We start from the raw sequence: 12,021 nt of genomic DNA, 5'->3' as shown, positions 1-12,021 counted from the left end.
CCTTAATATTGATGACGTCGGGACAGGGATCTCCATATATGGGCATAGAACGGACAAGGACGCAATTAATTTGCAAGTGTGATCTGGGAATGCCCATATATGGGCATGTTCTGACATCACATTGTCACATTGTGGGCATAAAATATATGGGCATAAAAGGGACTTGAAGCCAGAGCGTGATGTCAGAGCAGCAAACCCATTCTGTTAAGAGTGGTTCCCCTGGCATCACAGTGACATCAGAGCATGATGTCAGAGTGATGTCACATGCAGTGACAAGGGAATGAGTACTGACTGACTGAATGACTGACTGACTGACAGACAGACAGACGGAGACAAGCTGCAACATTTCTCATGGTATACTGTGACCTTCGGTCACAATGATCCTAATAACACTCATCGTCACTAAACAGAGAGAGCCTCAGATGATCATCAATCATCTGTTCAAGGAGAACTGCTTTAGTTTAATAGTCTGCTCTTTACTCAACGAACAGCCACGCACTGCCTTGTGTGTGTGTGTGTGTGTGTGTGTGTGTGTGTGTGTGTGTGTGTGTGTGTGTGTGTGTGTGTGTGTGTGTGTGTGTGTGTGTGTGTGTGTGTGTGTGTGTGTGTGTGTGTGTGTGTGTGTGTGTGTGTGTGTGTGTGTGCGCGCTCGTGCGTGCGTGCGAGACAGAGAGGGGGGGCTAGATGGCCAGTCCTTCTATTTGACAGCATGAGATGTGAACAATGTCTTTTTTTCTTTTCTTTTTGATTGCTATATTCTTTTTTCCTCTCCTCTCCTCTCCTCTCCTCTCCTCTCCTCTCCTTGATTCCCAAATGGGATTTGTCCTCTATCATGGTCTGAAATTGAAGCTCGCAGCGAGATTGATTATCTCGACCCCCCCTCCCCCCCTGCATGGGGAATATATTTTTGATTGGTCTATTTTGCGGGAGCCGGTATGCCTGGGCGTGAAGTCAATACTTCCTGCATATGATCCCAGATAAAGTAATATCTGGGCTGATCTAATATCGGAGGCATGTAGAGGATGATTCCCCTGCTGCGCTGGGCTCTCATGATGGGACTTGAACTGCAGTACACATGAAATCACTTACAGCTTTAACCACTTCAACCCTCGCTCTGCACGGCTGCAGGGTCTGGGGGGAACGCCAACCATCACTGGAAATAGAAATCTGAACACTCACACAATAGGCAACACACAACGCAACCTGCTACACACAATGCAATGGGCAACACACAATGCACAGGGGCTAACATGTCTAAAAGGGCCTTTTGGTGGAAATATATACTTTCGGTGCTTGATACCACACTGAACTAAGCATAATCAAGTCAATGCTGGAGATGTGGTGTAACGGCATGGATTTTTCAACATAAGATGCTGCATTCAAGTTCAGGAGAGTTTGGACAAGGCAATTCTCTTGAATGCTGCCTTCAGGTATGGCATGGAAAGAGGGGGCATTTGCATTTCTTTCACCATAGTAAAAACTGCATTTATGGTCTGGAGAGGGCACTTTTTACAGATGGATAAAAGGGCAGGGGCTCAAGCCCACTTTGATGTCTATGTGTGCAGCACATGCCTGCAATGGACAACACACAATGCAACGTGCAACACGAGATGCAATGGAATGCTCGATGAAGAGATTTGGTTTAGAAAAAAAGTACAGATTCAGGCACTCGTGTTGCCCAGTGGTAAGAATGCCTGCCCACTGCTTGTAAGAAGGGAAGGTCCGATCAGGTTTTTTGGAACCGATCACCGAGCACCGATCACAAAAGTTTGATCACCCGATCCCGATCAATCACCGATCCGATCAAGTTATTATTTATATTTTCTAAATGTTAATGTTTTAACTTTATTTCATTCATTCACTCATGAATTCATTTATATATTTGCCTTATAGTTATTTACCAGCATTACTATGTATTTATTATCATAGCAGTAACTAATTATTCCTTCAGCACTGTGGAAATCAATACCCCAAAATGGCCTCAAGTGGGCATACTGAACGGCTGGTTGATCAGATGCACCGATCGGATCGGATCGGTGAATTTACCTTTTGATCTAAACCACCGATTATCGCCGATCATGCTTTGATCGGCGCGATCCGATCCATTGCCGATTGATCGGTAACATCTCTACTTGTAAGGGCTTCTATACGGACACAATCGCCCGTGTTTGGGGATGGAGGGTGATGATTGTCACGTACATTTCTAAACATAACTTACATGTCAACACTAACCTTGCGTCACAAGACTTTCCGCCTCGGAAAAAAGTCTGGTATTTGTTTACAACGGGCCGTTTGATCCGGTCTAGGTGGAAAGCACGAGCAGAGGAAGCGGCGTCGCTTTGTTTTGGTTCCCCCCTTTTGTTTCGGGTAGCAGTAAAAGTAATCAGAGTTGGTGTGATCCAAGTATGTCCTGGATTTTTTGGAGACAGAATTTTCTTTCACCCAGAACAGAAAAATAACAACAGCGCAGCGGCCATCAGTGCTTTTGTAACGACCGGTAGAGAAGGCCGCGTTTCAAACATGAACGTGATTTAAAAGCTAGATTAGAAGATAAATGCACTTATAACTCTTATAACACATGCTGTCTACGAGGAACCGTGACTTCCTGGTCACGTGATCTCCCGTTGCATTTAGGGAACTGGAGTGTTTCTCTCCAGGTAGTGGGTCCCTCGTACAGTAAGGCTTACTGTACTGTATATTACTGTACAACGTGTCAAACGTGGGCAAACGTGGGCACCGAGAGACATCAGAGTGTTGGACATGTTGGCACGCCGTGGGCATCAAATGTGTTTAATTAATGTTCTCTCTTCTCTCCTTCCAGGTATCCAGTGTTTCATAATGTTTTAACCCTGCTCTCTCTCTCTCCTCTCTCTCCAGGTATCCAGTGCCCACGCCTCCAAGTCGGAGCTGCTGAAGTCGGGCGGGCCGAGCCCCAAGTCCACGCTGAAGCACATCTGGACGGAGGGCGGCAAGGACCTGTCCATCAGCCGGCTGCTGTCCCAGAGCACACTGGGGGGGAAGGGCAACGGCTCCCAGCTGGACCTGGGGCGCTACGACACGCCTGAGCCCTACAGCGAGCAGGACCTGTGGGACTGGCTGAGGAACTCCACCGACTCACAGGTTGGTACGCAACCAGTAGTCCGGCTGCCCCTGAGGTGGGGTAGTACATTTGGTATATATATATATATATATATATATATATATATACAGTGCTTAATTTGTCAATGAAAAGGTGGGGGATCCTAGGTTTCGCGTGCACACGCGCACATGCACGCACGTGCACACGCGCGCACACGCGTGCATGCACGCACGCACGCACACCCGGTGTACATTTTCATTAACACATTAACTATATATATATATACAGTATATATCACTGTCAACAATAAAGCATCACAGAAGCCAAAAAAGTCTCTATTTGGAAGGACGAAAACATAGATGACCATATATAAACAGCACTACTGCACAGTGCAATAGAATAATTATCTTATCTGTTTCAACAGAGGTGTGGTGTATCAAAATAGTAAAGTGAAAATGTATTTGTAAGAACACTGCACACACATCCAAAGTGCCAAACTCACTGTTGCTAACCAAAATATCAGTGTACAACAGTAATATCACTAATGTCCAGTCCAACAAAAGCAGATTCAGATTCAATCTGATTAATTGTCCTGTGTAACAAGGATGCATTTCCTTTTCTTGTTCACGTGTGTTTTGTCCATGACTAACTGAATCCTCTTTATATGCTTGCAAATTCAGACACATGACATCTTTTTCCAGAGATGTTGCAATCAGTTCTATGAGTTCTTCATCGTCACAAAGGTCTCCCCTCCTTTCTCACAGTACTCTCACTGGCTCTCCTGTCCTCCAGTCTTCATTTAATGTAGTTTCCCTTCAATGGAGGGGACATAGCCTATAATTAGGACTGGAAGTTTTATTTTAAAAAAGCAAGCCTAAACTGGGTGACACGTTCTCTCACTTCTCTCTGTCCATTCACTGTCCATCAGCGCGCGCACACACACACACACACACACACACACACACACACACACACACACACACACACACACACACACAAAACAGCGCTGTCCCTGAGCAACAGAGCAAGCAATGTCACGACTCACGCTAATCATACCCACGCAGCGATGGGACATTTTTACACTCATTCACAGCATTTACTCATGGCTCTAAATCAATAACAATGCACAAGATAAATGCAAGTTAACAATGTGTGCTTAAAAGCCTTTTATGGCATTGAACTGAGCCTCGGTCCAAATCCCCCCTGCAGTAAGGAGCCCCCTTTCACCTGTCGCTGCTGTCCTGTCCTCCTCACCACCTCCTTCTTCCTCACTCTCTGATTTATCCTCCTCATCCTCCTCCTCTCGTTCCCCGTGCTGGTCATCGGGTGTCATCATGCCAGTGGCTGCCCCCTCCTCCTCCTCATCTGTGCCGCTGTTTACAGCACAGAGCCCCGCTGCTGCTGTGCTGTCGGCCTGTCGCTATCTGCCGAAATAACTTTGGCCTGTTTGGGGTCCGTCTGGCTGACCGACTGGTTTGAAGAACGTTAAAGTTTAGTTTGTCGCTTTGACCTTTTAGCAGCCGCTTGCTTGCGTATTGTTTTGTTGCCCGGTAAACTCCATGGTAAACTCCCTGTGCAGTGTGCAGTGCAGCGTGCGACCGAGGCGGAAACAAAACAACTAGTTGCGTGAACCTGTGTCATCACGTGATTGATGTCTGTCAAACCCCTCTTTTGTTTTTCAGATTAAAACGCATACAAATATTAAAAAAATTATCAAACAAGGGTCACACCAGAACAACATAAAACAGAGAGAACATAGATTAAAAAAACAGTTTATTTATAGATTTTTATTGACAGGGAAGGTCCCGGATCCTTGATTCAAAATCAAATAGGTGGCGGATCCAATGAAATAGGTGCCGGTCAGAAAAAGTGAGGTACCGGAACAAGATCCGGCTTGATCCGGCACAAATTAAGCACTGTATATATATATATTTATTTTTTCTTCTTTTATTGGCATACATACAGTCATGAATCCATCTGCTGACCGCCTGTCAGCATTGAGCAATTTATTTATAGGGGGTAAAAGTTTGGGCCCATTCATTTACCAAACACTATCCTATAAAGGAAAATAAATCTGCTTTAAGTAGCATGTGAGGGGTCAAACTAGGAGCTTTTCATGATTCTGAATCCATTGCGAGCATTTGTTTTGCTTGAAAAACATTCCTTGCGCTAAAAACAGACCCAGAAAACTATGGTTTTGGCCTAAATTGTATGGTTTATAGTGATGAGTTTTGTGGGGTCCGTTTTTTCGTTACTCTATGGAAACAAGCTTTTGGCTTTCTCGTGCGTCCACATTGGTGATGATTGGTGATCTCTCTACCCCGACGCAGGACTCGCGGCCGCGCGCCAAGCGGCGGCCCATGGTGAAGACGGGGAAGTTCAAGAAGATGTTCGGCTGGGGAGACTTCCACTCCAACATCAAGACGGTGAAGCTCAACCTGCTGATCACCGGGAAGATCGTGGACCACGGCAACGGAACCTTCAGCGTCTACTTCCGCCACAACTCCACGGGACAGGTAGGGGGCGCTGGGAACACCTGATCCATCAGGGATTATTATGGAATAAAGGTGTCAGAGGCAATATTTAAGGTCAAGTCAAGTCACCTTTATTTGTATAGCACATTTAAAACCAACAGTAATTGACCCAAAGTGCTTTCCATTACAATTAGCATAACAAACTACAACATAGTACAAGAAACATAGCAACAACACAAAGTTATAACAGCAACAATAGTACAAGAATAAAACAAAGGCAGTGGCCTACTTCCCATAAATACAAACAAAACAAAAAAAAATCAAAGCGCATAAAAGCAATACAGTTCAACAGAATTCCAGAATAGTCCATTCCCTCAGACTGAGCTGAAAGCAATGAGGAAAAGATGGGTTTTTAAGGTTGATTTAAACCTTTCAATGGTGGAGCAGGACTTTATGTGCAGTGGAAGATCCTTCCAGAGTGTGGGGACCATAACTGAAAAGGCAGAAAGCTACGGTTTAATAAAGATTAAAAAAATAAATAAATCAGACACGTCAAACGCGACGTCACACAGGACATCAAAGAGTCACTTGCCAAACTTCACTGGTAGCCAGAGCTGGGGTAATGTGCATGCTCTCGCCACCTATACTAGTTCCCCTCAAAAGTCTGGCAGTTGAGTTTTGGACCTGCAGACTGTACAGAGTAGACTGAGTCAGCCCATGATGATAAAGAGAGTTGCAGTAGTCTAATGGAGAAGTGATGAAAGCCTGGATGACAGTTTCAATGTGGTGCAGTGGGGTTGTGCTTTAATACATGAGTGAACAGGGGAGATGTAACATTAGTTGTGACCGTCAGGTCGCATGTTACTATCAAAACCTCCTCCGGCTGTCAGTCAGTCCGTCAGTCTGTCTGTCTGTCAGTCACGTCAGTAACCTCCTCCCTCCCCTCGCAGGGTAACGTGTCCGTCAGCCTGGTCCCTCCCACCAAGATCGTGGAGTTCGAGGTGGGCTCTGCGGCGCAGCAGTCCGTCGTGGACGCCAAGGACTCCAAGTCCTTCAACTGCCGCGTGGAATACGAGAAGGTGGAGAAGGGAGCGCGCAACACGCTGTGCAACTTTGACCCGTCCAAGGTGGGGTCTTCACTTTGTATCCACGACACTTTAGATTTTAACGATTTAACGATTTTAACGATTTTAACCATTTAACCATTTTAACCATTGTTTTATGCTTTAACTATTGAAAAATAGAGCTTGTAGATCTGCTATTTTTTTTAAATCGTGAACATTTGTCTTTGAATATTTTTGACCCCGATTCTATGAATGTCCTCTAAATCCTTCCTTCTAAATCAGTGGTTCTCAAACCTTTTCACGTCAAGGACCCCCAAAATGACATGCATTTGGCAGCGGACCCCCATCTCAAAATATTTAGTTCCAGGGACCCACCAGAAGCAACATTTTGAGTTACAAATGTCTGTTTAAAAAATACAAATATTCAATGATTTGCACACATTTTCACGACTTTTCAAAAATATCAGATCTACAAGCTCGCAGCTTGTCATAAAATAATTCCAAGTCTTAATGGGTTAACTGATTGATTGATTGATTGAATGAGTTTTTTTGTTTGCATTTGTTGTGAACCAAAATAAAATCATTCATTCCTTTCAATATCAAAACAGTTAGAAAAGCTAGCGAGTGAGTCCGTTGTTCTAAGTGCGACAGGGAGTTTATGGGGGGCCAGGAGGGCAAACAGTCTCGGACAAGTGGATTTTTGTCCTGGGGCTTGTAGCGAGGGTTCTGTCAGCATCCCTGTGTTTGCTGATCTAAGTGAACGGGTGGGGTGGTAGGGGTTGATCAGGTTTTGGAGGTATGGAGGAGCCATACCTTTGGCTGCTTTGAAGGTCAGCATCAGTGTTTTGTATTCAGTGCGGGCCGCAACCGGGAGCCAGTGGAGGGAGCGGAGAAGGGGAGAGACATGTGAGAACTTAGGCTGGTTGAAGACCAGTCGTGCCGCGGCATTTTGGATCAGTTGGAGAGGTTTAAGTGCACATGCCGGGAGACCAGTGAGGAGAGAGTGACAATAGTCAAGTTTTGATATGACAGATGTCTGGATGAGGAGCTGGGCTGCCTCCTGGGTGAGGAAAGGTCTGATTTTACGGATGTTAGGGTTAGAAACTATGATGAATGAAATATGCTGTGTTTTTTAAATGTATTGTATGAGGAGTGACACTATAATAAAGTGTTGTGTATATCTTCTCTTCCTTCAGGTGTGCTACCAGGAGCAGACCCAGAGCCACGTCTCCTGGCTCTGCTCCAAGCCCTTCAAGGTCATCTGCATCTTCATCTCCTTCTACAGCACCGACTACAAGCTGGTCCAGAAGGTCTGCCCCGACTACAACTACCACAGCGACACGCCATACTTCCCCTCTGGATGAATGAAGACTACAAGTCCCTACTCCCCCTCTGGTCTGAAGGATTACAATGCCCTACTTCCCCCTCTGGTCTGATGGACTACAAGTCCCTACTTCCCCCTCTGGTCTGAAGGACTACAAGTCCCTGCTTCCCCCTCTGGTCTGATGGACTACAAGTCCCTACTCCCCCTCTGGTCTGAAGGATTACAATGCCCTACTTCCCCCTCTGGTCTGATGGACTACAATGCCCTACTCCCCCTCTGGTCTGAAGGACTACACCCACTGAGCAGCAATAGTCGTCTATTAGACGCCTATCTGAAATACGTCTAATATATGTCTAGATTGGAACGTTTTTTGAACGTCTAAGCAAAGACCATAGACGTTGATTAGACGTTATTTCAACGGCTACATATAGACAGTCTATATATAGATGTTTAATTAACGTCTAGTTTAAGCTTAACCTCACTCCGCCAGATGGTGGCAGCAATGCGTAGCATGCTGGAAACATCTGGGACCGCTGAAAGAGAGTTGATATCCCGTAATGTCCCAGGTCCGGACCAATCAGCGGCAGCTACGGGCGGGCTCTATCAGCACTGTAGCGCTGAGACTGGCTTGTGCCTGTGATAGACAGGCAGCCCCATCCAATCACCTGCTAAATAGCTTGAAAAAATGTACACGCCTCCTACAGCCGTTAGATGGGAGCGATCCCAGATGTATGTGGAGCATAGCTATGCTGCCACCATCTGGCCAAGTCAGGTTAGTCTAAGCTTAGACCTCTAAAAAAAACGTTCAAATCTAGATGTTTTTTAGTTGTGTTTTAGACGTCTATTAGACGTCTAATAGACCGGGAAATGCTCAGGGGGCGGGGCTACTACCACAGTGATATGCCCTACTTCCTCTTTGTCTGACTGACTCCTCCCACCGATGCAACGCCCCCTCGCTCCCCCTCCCCCCCGCTCCCCTTGGATCACATGGACACATGAAGCACAGACTGGGGGGTCCCCACCCTTCTCCTACTCTTGGGGGGTCCCCACCCTTCTCCTCCTCTTGGGGGGGTCCCCACCCTTCTCCTCCTCTTGCGTTTGCGGGGGTACCCGCAACGTTCCATGTTGACTAGGGAGGGGATATGAGTTAAGGCCTGTCCATGGACTCTCCCACCACGGAACATTTCGTCGGAAAAGGTCCAGTTCAACTACAAAATGACGTCACTCGCAACTTCTGAAAAGCATTAAACCCGAATTACGAGTTTGGAAAGCTGCGTGTCGGAAAGATCAGCATTTCCAACGGAAAGTTTGGTGGTCGGAGACAGTTATGGACAGCCCTTTAGCCCAAGGAATGTTTTTCATGCAAAACAAATGCTTGCAATGGATTCAGCATCATGAAAAACCTCTAGTTTGACCCCTCACATGCTACTTAAAGCATAGTTATTTTTTGTATTGTTTTCCCGTATAGCAAATTAATGGGACACAAACACAAATCAGTTTTTTTATCAGGTTTCCCCCGGGAGTTGAATTTCAACCTTTTAGTACATATTATTACACACCTTTAGAAACACATTGGTGAAGAAATTTCTTACCGATTTACTTCGCAGATTGGTCAAATATCTTATAAAATTCCCTTACTATAAAAATCACTCAGTCGTCTGAAATGAGTTGATTGATTATTCATCATTTATTTGAAAGGCAGTAACAGTCCAGTCTCTGGGATTTGGTTTTGGATTCATGTTTTTTAACCACTTGAACCCCAGCATCTCTTTAGAGGGTATGCGCGTGACATCATCATCATATACGGAAGTTAAGCAGGAACGCCTACTGAGTGGCAAAAAACTACTTTCTTGATAACCCATACATGCAAACAGAAACATCCTACCTGATTGCATTAAACAACGTTAAATGGTGATAAACTCACTTTGATACACACTTAGTTTGCCATTCACTTTATGCATGCGCATACCCTCTATTATGAGGGGAACATTCGCCAAAAAATAGTAGATCTACAGTACAAGCTCCACAAAGTGTCACAACTGTGTATAGCTTATAGATCAGCTATTTTTATGACAAAGAGATTTGGTGTGGATGATGGAAACAAGCAGTCAAAAAGTATGGTTTTAAACTCTCTCCAAGACAAGAGGGTTTACTCGATCAAAGGCTGTTTTTAGCTCTTTTTCCCTATACGTTTAAGGACCCTTTTCTCCTTTTATTACTGTATTCTCTACAGTAAAGTAGACGTCTTCTTAGTGTATTTCACACACAGAGCAGTAGATTACTGTGACTGCATTCCACATACAGTACAGAGCAGTAGAATATAGTGACCGTATTCCACATACAGTACAGTGCAGTACGGTAGATGTTAGTTCACTGGACAACAAAGGATTCAACGGACCGTTTCTCCCTCCCCCTGCCCCCCCCCCCCCCCCCTTGCTGTGCTTTGTGTGCTACAAAAGAAAAAACCATGACCTGCACATTTGTTCACATTTATGAACAAAAAGATCTTCGTCCACATACGACCGTCATCACCCCGCGTTGAAGAGGAGAGGAGATGAAGGATGATGATGATGTTCAGGACTACGACGGTATCTCCTCCTGAAGCGTCTCCACATGGTCTCTCAGACACTCCACAGGGTCTCACCGCTCGCTACCTGCTTAGCGACTACTAGACTGTGTGGGATCCACTCGTCTTCTCTTCCAACCTCGAGGCATGTTTTATTCAAGAGAGAGAGAGAGAGAGAGAGAGAGAGAGAGAGAGAGAGAGAGAGAGAGAATCGTGTTAACCAATCAAGAGCAGGTACACATTATTGCGTATTTTTATTTTATGCTTTAACTATTGAAAAACAGCAGATATACAAGCTCACAGCGCGGCACCGAGTGCAGCGCTGCAAGCTTGTAGATCGGCTATTTTAGAAAAATCGTGCAAATTCGAATTTTGACCCGATTCTATAAGTGTCTTCTAAATCCTTCTATCCACAAGTTCCCACCGTCCCGTCGTGCATTGCGCGGCACTCGGTGCCACGCTGTGAGCTTGTAGATCTGCTATTTTTTCAATAGCTAAAGCATTCAATAATTGTAGGCCTAAATGGGTTACACATGGTTATGGAGGGCAGCCATGCGGCTCAGCCTAACTGCTGTCATCATCCTCTGCAGTGCAGCAGGGCTGGGGGAAATACGAGTCCCAGATTTATGAATTTAGAGGTTGGTTTAACTGATTGATTGATTGATTGATTGATTGATTGATTGATTGATTGATTGATTGTTAATTGGTCGGTCGGTCAATCGTTTGGTGAGCGTTCGGGGAGCGTCGAGGGAGGGGCTTAAATTTGCTCATTTTGTCATTTAAACTATATATATATATAAATTGTAATGTAATGAATTCTATATCTTAGAGCCTAATTTGTATGACTGGTTTGTATGTGTACATAGTTGATCCTGTACATGCCAACGACATAATGTACATGATGTTTTCTTCTCCCTTCACTTCTCCGTCGCTCTCTCTCTCTCTTTCTCTCTCTCTCTCTCTCTCTCTCTCTCTCCCATTTAAAATGCTCCCTCTCTCTCTCTCTCATTGGGACAAAGATACAAATGATTTTGATGATGATGATGTAGATGTGAATTAATCCCCCTCCCTCTCCTGTACAGAAGCTGTATAAAAACTGAACTAAATATTAACTGAATATAAGTCTATTTCATCCGCTGTATCACCAGATGTTTTATTTATGGGGGGGAAGGAAGGAATGTGTGCAGGGCCCAGAGAATGTACATAATAAAATAATACTGTTAAGTTTTACCAATCCAACGTTCTGACGTGTGAGTTCTTTTCCCCCCTGCTTGCTGTGTGTCATAATTATCCTATGGTCATCACGCTTCTCAAAAGTGGAGTAGGCTATTAGGACTCGCGTTTCACGGTAACATGTCATTAGGTCCAACACCCTTTGGATCGACCACCAAACTCTTAACCCAAACCCTAATCCTAACCTCAGTAAAACTATGCCTAACTCTAACCCTAACCCTAATCCTAACCTCAGTAGAACTATGCCTAACCCTAACCCTAAACCTAATCCTAACCTCAGT

At 44.9% G+C, this 12,021-nt stretch overlaps 1 protein-coding gene across 1 annotated transcript in view; it reads left to right on the top strand.

The window, feature by feature from the left end:
• The window catches only part of LOC308293228 (neurexophilin-1-like), a gene marked incomplete at both ends in the record, with an annotated part of 46,934 nt that extends 38,953 nt beyond the window's left edge, over positions 1-7,981 (top strand). Inside the window, 4 exons of the mRNA XM_080735664.1 lie at positions 2,878-3,120; positions 5,410-5,595; positions 6,504-6,680; positions 7,814-7,981. Coding sequence (XP_080591790.1) covers positions 2,878-3,120; positions 5,410-5,595; positions 6,504-6,680; positions 7,814-7,981 — 774 coding nt within the window. The remainder of the gene's footprint in view (positions 1-2,877; positions 3,121-5,409; positions 5,596-6,503; positions 6,681-7,813) is intronic.
• Positions 7,982-12,021: the final 4,040 nt, after the last annotated feature.

Source organism: Nannobrachium achirus, assembly GCF_963921795.1.
Source record: "Nannobrachium achirus genome assembly, chromosome: 10".
Taxonomy (NCBI): Eukaryota; Metazoa; Chordata; class Actinopteri; order Myctophiformes; family Myctophidae; genus Nannobrachium; species Nannobrachium achirus.
This window is presented reverse-complemented; position numbering and strand designations above follow the sequence as displayed.